The sequence below is a fragment of the Aphis gossypii genome, chromosome 2, assembly GCF_020184175.1.
Source record: "Aphis gossypii isolate Hap1 chromosome 2, ASM2018417v2, whole genome shotgun sequence".
Classification (NCBI taxonomy): domain Eukaryota; kingdom Metazoa; phylum Arthropoda; class Insecta; order Hemiptera; family Aphididae; genus Aphis; species Aphis gossypii.
The window spans coordinates 49306837-49328978 of NC_065531.1; the positions used below are offsets into that span (position 1 = coordinate 49306837).

Sequence of the window (22142 nt, forward strand, 5' to 3'; positions counted from 1 at the left end):
ATATTATGTAAATGCTAAACTTTATAAAATAATTAAAATCTGTAAATACGTAAGTAGGTAAAAATCTATCATAATCTCAAATAAAATATCAGCTATATTGAACATACTGGTATTAGGTAACCGATAAAGTAAGAACAAATATTTTACATAATTTGAAAATTTTAACAGAATCTTAGAACTTAAAAAAATTAGAAAAGCTTATGTAGATACTCATGATATAAGAATATTAATAGATTCTATAATTAATTATGGTATTTTGATAAGATAACATATAATATAATAATATAATATATATAAAAATACTATAGAAATAACGATAATATAGAGTAGCTATATTTACAAAACAATTCCAATAACATATTTATGTAATTATATTGTTGTGAGTAGGTATCTTAATATGTTTTGAGCATGCGTATTATTCATCTAATACATAACACTATGTACTTCGCAGTATATATTATATATAATAAACGATGCCATAAATACAATATTTTCGCCATGAAAATATGTGCTTGTTAGACATAGATGTGAATATTAGTTGCCTAACCTCCCAAAATATATTGGTCGACAACTTAATAATTTTTAAAAATTTTAGAAATCGATTTTAAACATAGTAAAAATGAAAATCACACAAAACGGCTTGGTGAGAGACACGAGTACCATGTGGTACTTCGAGGAAGTAGTGTGGACGAAGGATTTGGCGATGGCTATGCAGCAGAGTCGTTTGAAATCGATACACCGAATCAAACGCGTGTGGTGTATGTCTTGTATTTAACATGGTTTGAACAATAAACAGCCCCCTAACGGAAGGGTTGACGAATCGTTCAAAATATTTTCGGTAGGTACTAAATATTATAATTTATAATATAGGTACGGCACTATGGCAATAGTATATGTGTCCCATACCCATACCTCGCATCAGACTGTATTGTACGGACGACGAGGCATAAGGTTTGATCGATAATCGAATTACACGACAAAACATTAGTGAATAAACAATAATTGTAAGCCAGACAAACTGACCGACGTCAACGGAAAATATATCTATATAGCTATATATAAACTATGACGTGCTATTTTTCGTTGGTCGTTAACAGTTTTCCTACACGTTTAACGCGCTTTAATCGTCCGATCTTCAGTGATTATTTTTAAGCTAACTAATGGAAATTAGTATGCTGTATTCTATAATATTAAATATACTCGTGAGCTGGTAACACCATGATAATATTATCACGACGTAGGGTTAATCAATCTGAGGAAAACGTTGTCGTACGTTTTCCTCGTGCCTTTCTATTCTCGGTCAAGCCGTCGTAGCGAGTGCGTTAAATGTCATGTTGTACGATTAGAGTCTATACAATTCTATTCGTATATTTACGATCCTCATCACTTCCGGTCCTACTTATCCGTTAGCCAAGAATAAGCCTAACGTGGCATTTCCTAGACGCACATTAGTCACCTATAAGTATGTACACAGTAAATATACTGTACTCCTAATAATAATTAGGAGATTATTCGTATAACTACTGGCCAAACGCTTTTACAACCATTATTTACAATGTGCCGATACGAGTTACGTAAGTTATATTATACCTTATTAAGTCATCAACAATTCAGATAGAACACTATCGTCATCGACAAATTCTAAAATGTCAAAAAAAAAAAAAAAATAGCTTAAAAAGATTTCGACCATGTTGAAACATAAAAATTCCAAAAATCAGAATTTAATTAACGAATAACGATAGTGTGTCGAGAAAGCATAAAATGTCACTCTGAAGTCTTTTTATGCGTATTATTATAATACATGTGGGACTAGAAACATATATTTAAGGAAAGATTTACCTAAATGAAACTTTTTTATATACGGACAATATATTTGTGTTGGTATTGTTTTGTAACAAATATTTTTATCTTGCTAAAAAACTTTTTATCATTAATATCCTTATTATGCACTTAAAACTCATGTGGTCTGAATTCCGAGATCACGTGTTTTGATAGCAAAATGTTGAGATTTATAATAAAAAATGGGATACGGAAAATATTATAATACTGGGTCACAAACATTTTGAATAAGTAGGTACGTCTCAAAAAACGTATACAAGAAGTTAAATACATTCAGATTTGCATTTTTATTCAACATTTTAAATATTAGACAACTCTATCAAATATGTTTTTTTATTATTATTGACTATAATATTTCAGTAATACAGTATTCAAGGCTCAAGTGACTGTACGAAAATAAAATCAAACGCATCGTTTGTAATTGTCGGTCTTTTTTTAGGAACTCTATTAATCGTTATTCGTTAGCCACACTTTCAAAGGATAGGTACCTAAATCATACTGCATCATGAATAAATCAAAAAAATTATAATGTTAAATTGAGAACATTTTTTTTAATGTTTTGTCTTTACTGCGATGTGGTATTAAGAGAAAACGATGATTCTACTATTGTGAATTCATATAAAAATAGACTTTTATCAGATTACTAAACTATAATACGTACAATACATGTTCTCATAAAATGCAATAATAATGGCATAAGAATTGCTAAGGGCTATTAATTTATGTATATATATATATATTTAAAAAAGTTCATAATAAATATAAATCTGAGTTAATCAGGCGGTGAATTTTATCTACGGTACTTCTTTCGATACCTATGGGTGTAAATAAATTATGTGTAATATATCAAATTATATAATTAATTGGTAATATTATAAATGTGACTTAAAAGTTATTTATCAAAAATCTTGAAAATATGAATGCAAATAATCATTTTAAATTATTAAAATAGTTTAACATGTTTTATATAATTATTTTTAATATTGTACAAAGTAAAATAATAGTTTGTGCCACTTTGTTATTAATAAATTTATAAAAAGAGATATATTTTATAACATCTTTTAAAAAATATAAATAATTGAATACGTCAAAATATTAATAATATAGGTACCTATCTAAATTAAAATATTCTTTAAGCATAATATTATAGTAGTTTATTATTCTAGTTGTATCTACATCATGTTAGGTTGTGAAACATAATAACGGAACATAGGTACTAACACGTATGTTTTATCGGCAACTTAATTTTAAGTTATGAGATTTTGACCGTTTGAAATATTCGATAGTGATCTATGGTTGTCCAAAACTGGTTTACTAAATATTCCGGTCGTTGTCTATTTATTATTAATCGATGTCAATATTTTTTTTTAGATTCTGAGTGGAGCAATGAATGTATTGATTTTATCATGATGTGTTTATTATTTTTATTATATTTTATCTTTGTGTGTACGAATACACGATACGTTGTCGATAAAATGCTTTAATTTTTAAAAATGGAGGTGGTTTTGGATACCAAATTGGAACTTAAAAGTTCTCATTGTTTATTTTTATAACTGGAAAAAAAAACAAAAATTAAAGAAAACAGGAATTTTTACGAAAATCCAATTTTTGACAAAATTGGTTTATTTTTTGATATCTCTCAAAAAAAAACCCGTTAATAATTGAAATTTTCACCAAATCATTAAAATTATTGTTTTTCAATTGTGATAAAATTTTCAAAATTTTTGACTACCCACCCATTTTAATAACCACCCAGCGATAAATAATATTATTATAAACAATATTGTTAATTGGGTCAAAATGATGAATATTTAATGCAATATCCTAAAAAACTTATTGTTATATTTGTATAAAAATATTAAAATTAATATATAACTTTAACCTTTTTTTATATGCATTTGAAGTTAGAATTTCAACAAAATTCGTCAAAATTGCAAAAAATGACATACTATTTTACAGTTAAAAATGTATATAAACTTTTGTTTTTGTTTCCAAGTTTTAATTTATTTAACACAAGATTCTTCATAAGTAATTCATATTGAAACCATATAATCTCAAAAATGTATAAAAACAATTATTCTTTACAGACATTTTAAGTTGCAATTTGAACGAAATTACTTATTTAAACAGTAAATAACGACATGTAAATTATATTGTCACAATTTAAAAACATTATTCGTGGGTATTTAAACTTAAATGAATTTTATACTATTATGCATTTTACAATATCTGCACAATAACATTTTGATTTATTTAAAAAATTATCCATTTATAGTTACCTAATATAAATATATTTTTACTGTTATAAGGTGTTTACAAAAATATGTTATTGTGTCGTTTATAGTCGTGCTATTCTCTCGAAACTTATTATAATATAGTAGATCTTTAGGTTTTTTGTCGGGTATAAACCATTTCAACTCGAGCAATAAAATATGTAGGTACATGGGATATGAATAATAAACGATAAATGAATAAATGAAAAACAAAATCTTTTTATTTTGTACACAAAAAATGTTATTTATAATATAACAAAAGTAATATTCATAACAATGAACAAATAAATATTAACTAACCAAAATCAATCATTATAAGATGTACTTAAAAGCTATTGTTACAGGATAGATGGATAAACAAAGGGGGGGGGGAGAGAACCGATGGCGTTCGTGAGAGTTGAACGAATGCGACCACTGATAAAATATAATTTGACCGGTAATAGTTTCGATGAATAATAGTTAAGTTTTCCTTAAACTGATAATCTCTCATTAAATGCTTCGATTTCGTGGGTAAATTCATCTCCATAATCTTCCTCGCCTGATGAAGCCGCACTGCACCCACAACAGCAGATGGTCTTGAAGACCCTGCGGAGACCTCTCCGCAGGGCCGACAAGAATCGACTCTTTTTCTTTTCTAACGGAACCAAGACGTCCTTGTCAATATTAGATGTTTGTTTGTCACTTCTTTTCTCGCCTGACGACAATGCCTGTACTTCCGTGAGGCTCACCACCGCGGGCGGTGCAGCCACCGCGGGCGGTGCAGCCACCGCGGGCGTTGCAGCCACCGCAACATTTTCCATGTTGGGACCGAATATTTCAATAACACAAGTCGAAGTTTCAACCGGCGCATTAGTATCCGCTTCCACGAAACTGATGACTTCCGTCGTCATCAGCTCCGTGGAATGCGCCAGTGACAACGTCTCTTCTTCTGCGGGGCACACCGCCGACTTCGCCACCTCAATATTGTCCGACTCGGGATCAGGAATTTCAATTTCACAATTTGTAGTATCGACCGGCGCATTGGTTTCCGCTTCCACGAAACTGATGACTTCCGTCGTCATCAGCTCCGTGGAATGCGCCAGTGACAACGTCTCTTCTTCTGCGGGGCATACCGCCGACCTCGCCACCTCAATATTGTCTTGGTCAATTATAGATGTTTGTTTGTCACTTTTTTTCTCGCCTGACGACAATGCCTGTACTTCAGTGGGGCTCACCACCGCGGGCGGTGCAGCCACCGCAACATTTTCCATGTTGGGACCGAATGTTTCAATAACACAAGTCGAAGTTTCAACCGGCGCATTAGTATCCGCTTCCACGAAACTGATGACTTCCGTCGTCATCAGCTCCGTGGAATGCTCCAGTGACAACGTCTCTTCTTCTGCGGGGCACACCGCCGACTTCGCCACCTCAATATTGTCCGACTCGAGACCGGGCATTTCAACTTCACAAGTTGGAGTATCAACCGGCGCATTGGGGTCCAGTTCTACGAAACTGATGGCTTCCGTCATCAGCTCCGTAGAATGCGCCGGTTTCAACGTCGGCTCCTCACCTGGATAAACCACCGGAACCGCCACCTCGAAATTTGTCTTCACAGTACCGGGACTTTCAATATCAAAAGTTGATGTTTCGTCCGTTGACAATACTGGCGACACATCCTGATGATATAGATTATATTCAACATCATTTGAACTGGTTGGATCCATAATTATACGTATATTTTACGTATGTTTTGACTTGAAATATAAATACAAATTTATATTTATATAGAAAATACAATTTAGGTACCTATTACAAAACTTTTTGTACAGAAAATTGTTTAGATACCTAGCGAGTATGAACAGTAAGTGAATCAAAAATTGTCTCTATGATACACTTCTTAGAATATCGCCTTGACAACAATTAAAAATGATATAACAAAATACTATGAACACTGAACAGCCAATAGATGTATTAAAACTCTTAAATAAAATACTACAGTTTTTATAATTTAATTATATTTTATTATTTGACAAATTTTATTGGAAAACAATTTGTAATTTACCTACTATTTACTGTTATAAAATACTAAATAGTAAATTTACATTCACCCGTAAAATAACTATTACTGTTAATGTTTTATGGTATAATTTAAAATCAAAAAAACTATAGGTACTTAAAATTTTCACAAAATTTTTATGTCATCGTTGTATAGTTTTCAAAATATTTCAACTCTTTTTAAGCTAGTATAGACATTTTTAATTTTTTTTTTTTTAAATTTTAATAAAAATTATTCGCTGGGTAAAAATTCTTAAAAATTTTATCCAAGATTCCATAAAATTTGTTCATTGATAATAAGATGTACTTAAAAGCTATTGTTACAGGATAGATGGATAAACAAAGGGGGGGGGGGGAGAGAACCGACGGCGTTCGTGAGAGTTGAACGAATGCGACCACTGCACGCGTTGATTCACGCGTTACCGCAGCCGGTCCCGGCGGTCGACTGCTGTATTGTTGGACATCATAATGTAAGGTTTATGGGCGCCCGACAACCGTGACCATGGTGACTGAGCGGTGGACTACCAGATCGACCCGTGCGATGTCGTGCACTCGGATGACAGCGGGGGTGGAGGGCGACGACGGAGATGACTCGGGCGAGTGCAAGGTGCACTTGCCATAAAGTGCAGCGGTCGGAACGGTGGTGGTCGGCAGCTCGTGCTCGTCCGACGTGATGCCGCACGCCGATGCATCCGGAAACGCTGCGACCGGCTGCGAACACGCATCTTGCAATCGGTCGCAGCGTCAACTGCGCTGCATGGTGTCGCGGATATCCACAGATATCAGCGAACCACGTCGATACCCGACATCCGGTATCGGTGGCGCTGTTCGATTGTAGCGTCCGTATAGCGCCAGTCGATCGAACGGTTTCGATATAAACGTCGTCCCGCTTCAAACCCTAACCCAAACGACCATCAAGCTCGACTTCTCTTTGGGTTCTTCTCTGACACTGAATAAGACGTGTCACCGTTGCGTCGGCGCCCACGAAAATAACGGACATCTCCTCCTTATCGTCCTCGACCTTGGGCTCTGGTACCATAGATTCTGCGGCTGTACTTCCAGTTACCATTATCGACCCTGATATTAATTGTTGTTGGAGGTTCGACTGACGCACAGGAATCGATTTCCATGTAGACCAAGAACTCCGACATCATATGCTCCGTGGAAGAATCCGACATCGACGTCCGTTTCTCTGGGCAATCCGATATTCTGATGGGTGTAAGTGTAACTCATTTTATGTTTTAAATGTATCGGTGGTCGTTCCTCTGTTAGTCATACAAAATCTACCAGGTCCTTATTTTCGCTTATTCTGTTTGCTGGAACATTTTGCATACTTGCATAACGTTTTCTATCTATGTTAGGAATAAATAAAAATAAAAATAAACTGTATAAGTTGATATGGTATAAATACACATTATTAAATAATAATTAAATATTAATAATAGAACAAATACAATATTTTCAGTAAAATTATGACAGCTTATTACTGTAATACTAAAAGTAAAATACGACTTTAATATAACATCATGAAATATACTTTTTTTAATTTACTCGACACCTAATTTACAGCAAAGAATTATACACTTTTCTACTTTTTTATTACTTAAGTTCTACTCCAAATATTAGCAAAACATATTAAAAATTAAACTTAAAAACCTATTCATATACGCACCTAATTATATTATAAAATAAAGTCAGCAATTAAAAATTATACTGTTTTTTGTAAATAAATATTAAAACATAATTCGTTACTCACTTGGAGTGGTATAGTGTATTTAATAAAATAATAATTTGGAATACAAATAACCCTAAATATACTTATTTATATACAATTTGTAAATGTTATAGGTAGGTATTTGATTTTTTAAAATGAAATTTATTTAGCTATAAATGTCATAATTTTCTTTTTGATTTTTTCTGTTTAAAGGTTAGTTTTATTTACAAAATATATTTTATTACATTTCTATACACATTGTTATTATAATTAAAATATAGTTTATAGGTCATACAATGTTACAGTATAAATATATAAAATACATGCATATTATTTACATGATATTTATGTGTAAATATTAGATTGTATTTATAATTTATTCAAAATAATATTTGAACATTCGTATTTTTGTTACTACCATAATTATAAACTAAAGAAGAAATGTATAAAAAAAAAAAAGGAAACTTTCTATTACTGCACTGCTAAGTTTGTATTTATTATTTATAAAAAGTGAATAATAAAATTAATGATAAAGTACCTTGTATAATACCGCGTGTACCTACTTGTAAAATAAATTATAAAACAGATTTTGCTCACTTCAGTAATAGTTAATAGATTCTAAGGAAAGCTCAATTAAACAGCGCTTAGAATTAATTAATCAAAAGTTGTCACCTAGTTTGATTTAAAAAAAAACAAATGACTGCTTTATTTTAATTATCATCTCAATTAATTTGTAAACAATTCTAATATTTAAAAGTTCTATAATATGTAGTTTTTGTATTGCATAATTTGGTTATTTACACTACTATTCTACAGTATCCCAGTATCCGTTTTTATTACATCTATTAATTAAGATTTTATGTGTATAAACTGTTCAAAATATTTAAAAAATAATAATTTGATTTATTTTATATATTTTATTAGTTTTGAACGTTTTTATTAAAAGTTATAAAATATTTTTTAGATAAAATTGTTCTTATTACCTGCCTGAAATAATGTGTTATTAAATTTTTTGTATTAATGTAATAAAAAAAATCAAAGAATTATAACAGGACCAATTGATTTCAGTAAATATAGTATCTATTTCGCCAGTACAGGTTCATAATACACATTTTATAAAAATTCACATTTCAATTTAAATTAATTTAATAAAAACTGAATATTGAAACGGAGTTGACCATTATTTAGCATTATGATGCATAAACATTTTTCCACCGGTTATAATTTCCGCGAAAATCCCTCGTGTTTTAAGTCAATAAAGGATAAAAAATTACCATAACTATAGATTATTAAAAATAATAATGAATAAATGCCGGTGATTTTACTGACATGAATATATCGATCATCAAATAAATTTTAAAATTATATTTTAATTAATTAATTACTCACCAATGAAAATGATAAAATAGCAAAAGGTACTATCACTTATCAAGTGCATCGTAAGTATCAATACTGGCTATTCACACATCCAAATTGTAAACGTATTTTAGGCCAGTAGTATATATTATGTTATGGTAATAGTACGAATACCGGTAAATCCTAGGTTTTACCGATCGCAGTCGGCAAATGTTCAAATTTCGGTTAGGTTCAGACAATTACCAATTAATTTTGGCAAAACCTAGGATATACAAAATAATTTGGTCAAACCTCGAGTGATTTTTGTAGTTTGGACTTTTATAAACGGGATTCGGTAAATCTAAGAATAAACAACCACCGTTAGTAAAGGTCCGAAATCTTCGGAAAATTGCGTTTTCCAAAAAAGGTTATAGTCATAAACTATGTACATTGCTGCCTGGGATATTCTGATTTCCGGTCGGTTGTATACTTTAAAGATAAGTATTAATATTATCTTTAATATTGATCGATTAGATATGTTGTACAGTTAAAACGTATAAGTGTTTTTTGAAATATAATGATAATATTTGTAATGATAGTTTTAAAGATCACAATCATATATAAATTTAGGAACCAATAATATATTGACAAAAATTTAACAATAGTTTAAATAGAAAAACGTTAGAAGTAATATTATTCACGTATGTATAAAATATACCCAGGACACAATTTTCATTACCAATTATGTGATATATTTTTTCTTTGTTTATACTCGTATATAAAAATAACATAACGTCAAATAATATATATTATTTAAATATATCTCGTTTGTAAATGTCCAAACTACAAAATTCATTCCAGGTTTGACCGAACTATTTTGTATAGGTATCCTAGGATTTACTGGTATTTATACTTTTACCGCAACATTTAGATACGTTACGTGCTGCAAATCCTTTGACCATTAATGTAATCACATTTTTACCAACACATATTATTCTATTAGAAACCTTCTGCTGTTACTATTGATTATTATCGTTGTTTTTGTAACATAGACATCTTGCGATCTGTAGAACATGTAATTGAGAATTACAAGAATTTATTTCGGTTTAGAATCTTATTTGATAATGCATGTATTTAGTAGGTAACATTATCTATAGAATAAATCGATAACTTAGTTATTTCAGCTTAGTGTAAAAGCGTTGATTACATTATGTCATGTCATGTAAAATTAAAAGTCTACCTGATTGAATGGGACTTTTATAACGCAAATGATTAAATTATTAGTTATTAATTATTACAATGTAGGTATTACATAACAATGAAATATGGTAAATTATAAAAACTAGCCTTGTGGTCTTAAAATGCTCATCGTCAAATGAAAAGCATAATGGAAATGCCGTATAACGAGGTTTATTAGGTAAGTAACAAAAAAAAAAAAAAAAATCGTTAAATAGAATTACTTGTATTTTTTATTTAATTAAATTGCATATAAATTTATTCATATAAAACCATATTTTTAAAATTCAGTTTTTTATTTGAAAGAAATAACCAGTGAGTTTCGTTTGCTTTTTATTATTTTTATAAACAATACTTTTTTCGTGTAGTTATGTTCATTATAATATCATAATTATGTATTCACGATATTTCAATATGGTTAAATAAGAACCTATCGGAATCGGAATACCATATTTTTTAGAAATATAATTTTTTTAACACCTTTTTCGACTTCATTTAAAATTGATCGACAGTTAATAAAATAATAAATATTTACGTTTTGACATTTTTCGTATGCACCTATAGAAAAAACGAGAGAAAATTTAAGCGTACGTTTACGTCAATATTGGAACTGCAGTATTACTGTAAAATTAATTAGCTTGTCTACCTTTGGTATCTTATCTTTATCGGATATAATAACATTTTTAACAATTAGGTATAATATTTTGAAAGTGACAATATTATAAAAAACATGCCGAACAATTTATTCGTTTTATAGAAATATCAGATTCATTATTCATAGATAAATTAACATATAATTAACAATGAAAGTCATTGTTTTTAAAAATATTTTGTTAAACAGAAATTTTCGTTAAATGAAAATTCGTTACATGGAAGTTTCATTATGTATTATTAGTATTTTCAAATAATAGATTGGTTTAAAAACATTTTTTTTTTCAGTTTTTTTATTAATTTACTAGCCCAAAGCTTCATACTATCTATTAAAAATATAAAAGTTTCAATAGGTATAGTTTTATTAAAAAATCGTACTCACGTCGCATTATTTTCAGCCATAATATAAATATTTGGATCATTTTTAGCTTGATATCTTGATAAAAAAAAGCTATTTATTTTATTTTTCACATAATTGTTTTATGTTTCTAAGCCAAACCTCCGGAATTTTATGACCATCATTAGAAGTATCTCAACTATATTATAACCGAGAATAGTACACTATATACGTAGTATATATACAATTTATTGAATACCTACTGGATAAAAACGAAATTTAAAAAAAATATATAATAATAATAATAATAATAATTAATTAATAAATAATCCGTAAGTACAGATACAATTCATAATCGGTGGAGAACGATTTCGCATAATTTTAAATGCAACTTTGTCATTCCGAAAAAAAATATATAATATAACAAAATATAATATTTTATATAAATATAAAATATAATAATAATTATAAAATTATAATAACGTCATATAACATTATCATTATAAGGGCCGATCCACGCTAGAGTGATTTTGGCGCGAGGTAAGCATACAACTACTACTACAGCGTGGCACTCAGTAACGCGCGTTACTCGGGTCATACGGGTGCGTTTTCACCGCGCAGCAAAATCACTCTATGCATAACGTGTAACGATACAACGAAATTATCGATAAAGCGAATAAAACTGTCGTTGTTATATTTTTTATATGTTTTATAATAAAAAATGTTTTAATTGTATATCTGATCGTTTTTTTGTGAATTTTATAACTTCTTATTACCTGTTTAATATAATTGCATACAATAATAGCATCATAATATTATGTCATTAAACTACGTAATGTAAACATAATAGTATGTCGCGTAGGTGTCTGAACAAAATACAATCTTCGCGGAATTAATAATTAATAATTTCTCACTTAATTGTGGTATACTGGTATGTAAACAAGTACACTTATAAAAAACTATTTCATCGAATACAAAATACGTCTGTATCAAATAATTAGCTTAAAGTATTAAGACTTGAATCACGTAAAATAAATACATAAAAACGGATATGTATCCCACGTCCTATACCCCATGTATACGTTTTGGGAAATCGCACCTTACTAAGCATCACTGATTGTTTGTGTTACTCAGAAAGGTTCGTTACAAAACTATTTACATGGCATATTAACGTTTGTTTAATAAAGAATGTAATTATAGGAAGTGGATAAAAAATACAAATATCATTTTCCGGATTACAATTATTATATTTATTTGTTTGTGTTTTGCTCGTGTGCTAATTGTGTTCAAAGAAATGAAAACAATATCGTAACTAAAATAATTTGTGCTTTGGTCGTGAATCGTGACATGTGCGTACCTATATGCAATTTACAATATATATGACCTAAGAACTGTATTTATATTTTTTAAACGGTTCTAAATTCTAAATAATATAAATCGCATGACTATACAGTGATAAAATATACTGATGATCTAATGAATTATTTTTGTTTAAAAAAAGTTAAATTAGTTAACAAAATAAAAACGCGATCAATTTTGATAAGAGTTAAATTATATACCAAATAGATTAAATGAATATCTTTATATTGTGGAGAATATATTTTTTTAAAAACTGTAAAATAATCAGATCAAGCAAATAAAGATTGATAGAAAAATATGTATATCATATTTTAAAACTATTAAAATTCAAATAATAAAATGCACATATAATATTAAAATTTCAGCGTAGTTGTTTTACCAAAACAAATGTTATTTGTTAAAAATATAATAATAATATTATACAAATATGAATACGTAGTAAACATCTAATAAAATATTTTTTCAAAATTATTTTCTTTTAAGTCAGTTAATGTTTTTTCATAACAACAAAATACATATGTTCATATCATTGAAATGGTTCAAATTTTAATTTTTTTTATATTACTCGCATTGTATACTTAAATAAATTTTAGTTTTGAACTTAAATCATTTAAATTTCATCTTAATCAAGATCTCAAAACTCTATTTTTAGTAATATTCCTGAATATTAAATATATTTCTTCTCACAATGCACTTCCCTTTTTTCAAATACTAATAATTTTTTTTCCATTTATTGTGTTACATTATAGTTAATATTTAAAAGTATGACACATCTATTTCACGAAAATTATTGTTGTTATTTTTGTATTCTTAATAAAAAAAACTTACTGTTCAAACTTCGAAAGTATAATTCGTTTTTATTATGCTATTAAATTATTATAATAAAATAATATAATTTTCAACTATTTATCATTCACTAAAGACCATTTTAAAATAACGAAAAATAAAAATTACATTAATTGTTAAATCGAAATATTCAGAATTTCAAAGCTTCCGACACAATTAACGATCAGTAATCTATTTATGAGCTTACAGGCAAATTAATTTTATAATTTTGTTATAAATATGACATATTTTCTGAATCTCATTAAATCTAATTAGTTTCCTTTGAACTTTTTTAGACGTAACTTCATGCATTTAGTTATTTTATTCGATAATATTAACATAAGCTAAGTTATATTTGCTAAAGTTTAAACATGAAATTATTTTTTTCTTGTTATAAACTTTGAACCATTATAATAATATAACATTCAATATTTTACCACAATTGTTTGTATTACCTTAGTATAAAAGTACAAACTTTAAATTTTTAAATAATAACTATTATATTATATTTTTACTTAAAATTTTGCATACCATAATTTAACGTTGTTGAAACAAACGATTATGACTAATAATTGTCAAAGACGCAAATTAGTAAATTATTATGCGTAAACAAGTTTGTATTATTCGCTATTTTTGTTTCAGTTATATGAAATATTATAGTAACATCAATAGAGTAAATTTTTATTTTATTGGTAGCTAACGAAGGGTAAAACTCAAAATAAACTCTTAACTCTTTGAAACAACCCTGAATATAGTTGCTAATTTAACGGACAACAGAAAGCTCCGTCTTATACAGAATTTGAAGTATTAAAAAATCGCGGGTCTTATTTCTCTGAGTATTATAAAAGAAATAAAATCGCTCTTTAAAATGAAACATTATATATTATTTACTTTTTTTTTCACTGTATGCCTATATTTAAAATTTATAAATACAAATAGAATATAATATATGCCCTTACTATATATTATTAAGCACACCATTCTATATAATATAAGACACCCCATATACTTCCTATAATAATTTCAATTATTGATGATGTCTCCTGGGGCCATGATGCCTTTCGTAATATGTTCGCACAATTGGCCATAACAGCGTTTTACGGGTTATTTTATTTTCAAAATAAACTACGTCGTTGTCGGGGCTCTGTGCTTCCGCTCTCCAAAACTATCGATGCAAGAATTTGTGTATCATTTCTTAAACTTTATGGTTCAATTACATCTATCTTATCAAGTCTGGTAACCCTTTTATATGTTTCTAACTATAGTCCCATAAGCCATTCTTCCTCATTTATCCACAAACTATTTGAAACATTTGTATTGAACTCCATTCGTTTGCAACCAAATTGCCGATGACGACTGACAAACGAACGATATTGCTATAATTTTGGTAGAAATATAAAAAAAATAAAAATAAAAAAATATATATATATATTTTATTTTAAATAAAATTAACAAATACCATATGTAAACCAGTTCTTTAGAATTGTATTAGCTTAACAAGTAATGATGGATTTTATACACGAATTTTGTTAAGGTTATAATTGGATTATTTTTCTGTGTTGAGTAACATGTGCGTTTTCTACTTACTTGCCAAACTTTTCACTGTATCACAAACTATGAATACTACAAAATGTATATTTTTATTTGATTATAAATTGTATTAAGCTTAAAAAAATATTACTGTTTAAAATATTTTAATGAGAAAACAAAGACATTTTTATTTTTTAGTGTCTAAAAATATAGAAAAAGTCATCATTTTATTTGTATGCTTAATTATAACATATATGATTTATTTTTATTATTATTATTATTTATTATTGCGCTGAGATCAAGATAATATATAATATGAGCTTATTTTTTTCATAAACACATTTTAAGTTTAGATGAAGTCGAAATTACATTACAATTTTTATGTATATTGATATATACATAAAGATATATGTGTATTTTTTACACACAATGACATTTTTAAATTCAATATTTATGGAAAAAAATATTTCAACCTACTCTACTGCTAATAATAAAATAAATTACCTTAAAAGCAATGCCAGAAAACATAACATTAAATATAGTAAGAGGTATAGGCTAAGTCCGATTAGTCGTTTTTCGTATCCAATGATAATATATCATTTAATTCAAATTTAACAAATGCATAAATTGCATATAGCAAAGCAGTAACCTCTTTCCCACCTTTTTATTTATGAAATATATTTTAGTTATTTACTATCATGTTAGAGGTTATTTCAAGTCTTTATTTTGATTAAAATTAATGACGCTACTGTATAGCCATGCATTTATTTTACAATTTCACAATAATTCAGTCGATGACCTTTTTTTTTAATTTTACGAAATTATTTTTAAATTTTAGAATAATTACTATACATTATTTTAAATTGAGAAGCGTTTGAGTAAGAATTCCTAAGTGCGAAAAGCTGTTACTACTGTTTTAAAACAACATTATTGAGTATTTAAGTTGATATATATTATACACTTTATATAGACCCAATTAGCCATTTAAAGTTTTAAGACTCCAAAAACTTTAGCTTTTATTAAAGTTTATTATTTTACGACATTGAGTATTAGATTCTTAATATATATTTTAAACAATTTGGTTTCTTTGCAAAAAAAAAAATATATATATATATTTTTAATAAAAAATATATATTCAATCTTTAAAAACTTTATATTATTTATTATTATACAAAGATATAATAATATTCTAACAAAGTTAACTTATTTTGATAATTGTGAATGCACTATTTGGGTAGGACAATTGTTTATTTTAATATTATTAAAGTTTAAAATTATAAATAATTTACAATACGGTTTACCGTAAATCAAATTTATGATATAAATGTACATTGTACATATATTTAAATAAGTTACTGTAATTTTTATATTATATTCTATATGTATTTTTTACACTTAAATAAAATCGTTATATATAATAATATGTATACTGTATAAAAGTTAAAATAGTACAATTTTAAATTATTAGAAACATAATTTAGTGATAGCCTGTAAAAATAATTATAAAATGGATTATTTTATTTATAGAAAAAGTAAAAGAATATTTGTGTGATTTACGTTGTTATTGTTTAACATCAGTAATAAGATACTTTTAATAAATATCTAGATATTATAGAAACAGATATAAGAATCTTAAGATATATTTAAAAAAATCTATTTTCCTTGTAAATATTTAGTATTTTAAACTTTTAAAGTAAATTAATAAATAATATATTATTTTAAATAGATACAATCGAATTTTGAACATATTTTATACATAAAATACAGTAATTGTCAATAAAAATAGCAAGTAAATAATAGTGGTTATATTATATTTCATGATACATCATTGGCTATATAGCTTAAGAAAAATAAATAAAAATTTAATATGTTTAATAAGTAAATATAAAATAGGTAATAACCAAAAGGTTAATATATTATTCACCTGATCATCCATTAATAGTTTATAAATTAATAGTCAATAACTAATAATTAATGATCTTACATTATAAAACACATACGTTTAGATTTTAGTGTTAATTTTTCAAATAACATTCCAAAACATTCGTTTTAAAATAAATTTATTTTTAGAGTTTATAATTGTCACTTATTCCAAATTAGTCGCTCAACTGGAGCTCTAAAAAGGAGAATCGAATCATATTTAATGAATACTTTTTTTTTTATTATTAATATTAAGGATTCAATTGCAAAGATTATTAGCTTAGGGTAAATAAATACTATATAAAAATGCTTTACTAAAAACCTTAATAAATTGTTATTGGTTTTTCTCTTAAATGTTTTATCTATAATAAGACATAAGTTATTATTTACTGTATTGCTATCAATCATCATTAATCTCTAACAAGATATATTTAAAAAAAAAAGTCATCTTCAGAATTCACTCTTTGATACATAGGCTAATTGAGTTAAGCTTTTGTCGAGCATTTAACATTTTGTAATATAGTAATAGTTGTATCTTAAAAAAATGTTTTGGATATTTTCTTATGTTCTAGTGATTTTCTCTAATCACTAGAAAATAATATATCCTAAGCTGATAGATCATCTCCGTTCAGAATCATTTTTCGCATACCTATCATTGCATTCAAATTTAACAATTCAACTATAGTGACCTACTCTATGTCTGATGTCCACTCGACACCTACTATGCATCAAAACGTTACCTACTTAACCACTCTTTGTTTTATATTAGTTTATGGTAAGACTTTTAATCTATTAAACATTTTTCAATTGTAATCGTATAGTTCAATAAAGTTTTTGTTTTATGGTTTAAGTAAACTTAAATTTATTATAATATTTTATATCATTAATAATTATTATTTAGGTTATGCATATTTTTGTTAAAAATTATGTACTTAAAAAAAAAAAATTAATAAAGAAATGCTTCTTTAATTGAACAATGAACTCTAATGTAATTGAAAATTTCCAAAATTTGATGAAAGATTACATCTTGAAAGTTAATTTAATTTACATCAAATAAAATTTTGTAATAATTTTGGCACGATAAAATTGTTAAAATCAAAAAGTTGTATTATCAAAAACAATAATCAAAAATAAAAAGTAAAAAATTAAAAACTAAATTTTGGTATTTTTAAAGCTAATAAACTTACAACGGTACTAAAAAAAAACACTAGTTTAAAATATTGAATACAATTTCATAGATTTTGGAAAGAGAAATAAATTACAACAATGAACCACCAGAAGATTTTAATGCAAACGATATTGCGTGTATTGTGTAGTACTGCCGGTGAGCGAAATTTTTCAATAAATAAAAATATAGATATTCATAGATAATCAGAAAAAGTGGATGTTCGAACACATTAAGAGACTTTTGATCATCGAGTGCAATAAAGTAAGTTAATATAAATTCAATTTTTTTTTTCACTTTTTATAAATGTTCGAAAAGAATGTAGTGAAGAAGACGAATTAAAAATTTTTCAATATTAAATTTTTGCATAATTTTAAATAAAATGTTTTCAATTAAATTTTAAATGTATTTTTGTAGCATATTAGAGTAATTTTGGAATCACATTTTAAGGAATTTTCGTTTATACAAATTGTTTCCCTAGTTATAATCTTAAGCCCTACATATTAATATTATTTATCTATCATAATATTATATTAGTATTATTATTGTGAAATAATTAGGTAGTTAACTAGCTGTATTAGTATAAAATTTTTGTAAATTTTATGAAGTTCTGTGTACAGTGCTAATTTTTGGAATACTTGTGGGAATTAACTTAATTAATATTTTTATTTTTTACAGGAACGACATTTGAGGAACAATGGTCAATTTATAAGGTTGGCTAAATAAATAAATTTTACTAACGTCTAAAAATCACTTAACCTGGCCTTCTTTTGACCAATACTACATTATTGGAAGTAAAACATACTATAATAATTTATTCATTTATATACTTGATCGATGCTTATTTATAATTATAATTATATAATTTTATGATTAATCCAATATTATATAATATATTATGTATATTTTGGATTACTACTTACTGATTATTTATTTACAAATATAACATGTGCAGTTAAGTATATCGTTGTATCACCGTCTTAGACTGAAATCGTGAAAAATACATGAATAATATATTATGTTGTATCCACTTAACCTCAGAATCAACCACGAGAGTACAACTCAGATATGTTATTTGTAAATTTTAAATTTTAAGTCAATAAATAAGTATTTTATATTTTTGTCAAATTAATTTTATTAGAAATGTCACTTCTATTTCTATTTTATTCGAGGATCAATTTATATAATTCCAAATGACTAAGTCACTATAGCTTGTATTCACGCAAACCACTAACATTAAACACAACATTCGAAAAACACGCGATATAACATGTGGTAATTACAGCTATTTGGCCTTTACGACTCTCTAATCACATTTTAATCCATCCAAAATATTGAAACCATAAATGATAAAAATAACTAATGAAAATTTGTCAATTTGTTTCTAAAAACGTATATTTTAAGTTACAACGCTGACCATATTTCCCTACACTATTATACATACCTATTATATCATATTGTTTGAGTAAAAAAACAATTTTGTTGATTCGAGTTCGACACAATAATATGCGCGAATATAAGAAAAAAACAATTGTCAAATTAAATTCGCTAACCGAATTGTATGTATTAATAATAAATGAAAAGTTAGATGTTAATTTCAAATGATGATAAATATTTTATTGTTACAGAAATTATTAAGTATTAAACGTATTACAAGTGCATTATATTTTCAATTATTTTGACCAATTATCGTGTGCTATGTTTGTTTAATTTATATCATGTTTTCCAAAGAGATGTTTGTAAAAATCTATCTATGCAATTTCATGAGTTCAGACATTATATTATTTTGATATTAAATAATATTACAATATTGTAATCTGTTTTCTGTATTTTGTATGCAGATTTTATTTATTATTAAATAAAATATTCAAAGTAGCGTTTTAGAATCAAACGAGTTCAGTTGCAGCTCATCCCGTTTCAACAGGTCTCCAAGTATGACAATATGGGACCAGTAAATAGTATAATAAAAGCACATCGCATGCATAAATTAATTAACTTACTATAAATTTATTACATAAACAACGCGCCATGACATCTCACGGTAGATGTAACCGTCGACATGGCTAGGATTTAACCACACTATCGTCTAATAATTTTCCCGATGAATCGTATACGCTTTTACATGTCATAAACGAGTAACTACGATGATTATGGTTAAATTCCATCTCGATAATATGAGTTTGCGCGTATCCACAAAGCATTGTGTCGGAACTCATTTAGTATACCAATCATGAGAGTTCAAAGGTTACAACGTCTCTAAATCCTTTCACGAATTTGTTTCGTATAGCAGCAACAATCATTTTGATTATTTTTTAACGACTTTTCTCGTATATTAATCTTCACACGTAATTAAAACATCAATAAAAATATACGTAATCTAAATGAAGTAGGAAAAAAAAACGTTTAAAAACATTTTCTATTGGGATATAAAGAATACGTATCTATCTATCTATATATATATATTTATATGGTAATACATTTTATAAATTGTGCCGAGTCCAACATAAAATCATAAGTTTTAAAGCGTCGAGTTTTATGAGCACCATTTATCATGACGAAAACTTTTTGATATTTTATGTACAACATTATTGCGAGAAAAATACATTCGAATACTTACGAAATATATTTGTCATACGTATGTACAATAAAACAATGTTTTAAGTGCAACACAAAAAACTTCGCGATAAACTTAACATTGCACGTGTTATATACTATTTCGTATACAATATATTAAAATAAACGCAAATTGATAAATATTACGAAAAACTTATTTCGTTAATATCAATGAAAAAACTTCTACCTATATAGCAACCACCTGTGTTGGACTATTTAAACGTGTATAAATTATAATATTATACTAACACAGTGTCTTAGAATAAAAAATAAAAAACATTATGGAGTCGCGTTTTTTATACCAATATTATTGTTTATATAAATAAATAAAAATTAATACTTTTTTTAAACCAAAACATATATTTTAAATAAATAAAGGTTTTTTTTACTCTCGTTAAATATACGATTAGGTAACGATATTTAAATGCGATTTATCTTCTTCCATATGTTTTTATTTATAATTCAATTATAGCATTAATTTCATAGTCATTATAAATCATTTTATCTGATGATGATAGATTCACATCACACGATCATTGAAACGTTGTTCAAAGAGAATAACAAAATAAAACTATTGGATTTTGTTAAGACAATAATAGCGAATTTGAAAATTATATGTACGCTCTTAAAGTATCTTGCAATTTGAATATATCTATAAACCCTAAATAAATAAAAGTGAAGGTAGCGTACAGTAGTGAATAATAATGTCAATTATTTGTTTTTATATTCATTAAAATACTCTTATCACAATTCACTATTAAGTATAAATTGATTACAACAACTAAAAAACAAAGGAAGTAGCAAAATTAAATTCAAGTAGTACACTCTATAATAATTGTACATTTAAATGAAAAGTAATGTTGTTAGTTTTTTTAATCCAAAATATATTATTGCAATGAGTAATGACTTACAAATTTTCACTACTACTTATATTAATTATTTTCAGTACTCAATGATATTTTCAATCTATTTATATTAATTTTATGTTATTCATACTGCTATAGGTAATTCTGTTCAGATCATTTTACGTATTCTGTATTGAACGATAATATGATATAATATTAAATTATAATATCAGATTTCTTATAATATTATTATTAATATTTGTTATTGACAAATCAATCGGTAGTTCAACTTTCAGTATTATTTTTAAACAAATAAGTAAATAATAGCAATATAATGTATAAAAAAAATATCCTTTGAAATATAGGCCAACTGGCCGTTTTTGTTTAGTAATGTTTTATCATTGAATTCAAATTTAACACATCCATTACAATGATATACACTCAATGGAAAAGTTCATACTCAATA

At 26.8% G+C, this 22142-nt stretch overlaps 2 protein-coding genes across 2 annotated transcripts in view; both read right to left on the bottom strand.

The window, feature by feature from the left end:
* Window positions 1-4307: 4307 nt before the first annotated feature.
* On the bottom strand, window positions 4308-5857 carry LOC126549930 (uncharacterized). Its single transcript, XM_050200423.1, has 2 exons — window positions 5519-5857; window positions 4308-5068 (listed from the first exon to the last, which is right to left on the bottom strand). Exons 1-2 carry the CDS (start codon window positions 5813-5815, stop codon window positions 4583-4585), a joined length of 783 nt encoding a protein of 260 aa, XP_050056380.1. The 5' UTR covers window positions 5816-5857; the 3' UTR covers window positions 4308-4582.
* Window positions 5858-6209: 352 nt separating this feature from the next.
* LOC114119265 (uncharacterized) overlaps window positions 6210-22142 on the bottom strand; it is a 43063-nt gene continuing 27130 nt past the window's right edge. The window contains exon 3 of the transcript XR_007604432.1: window positions 6210-7498. The gene's annotated coding sequence lies outside the window, so the exon portion shown is untranslated. The remainder of the gene's footprint in view (window positions 7499-22142) is intronic.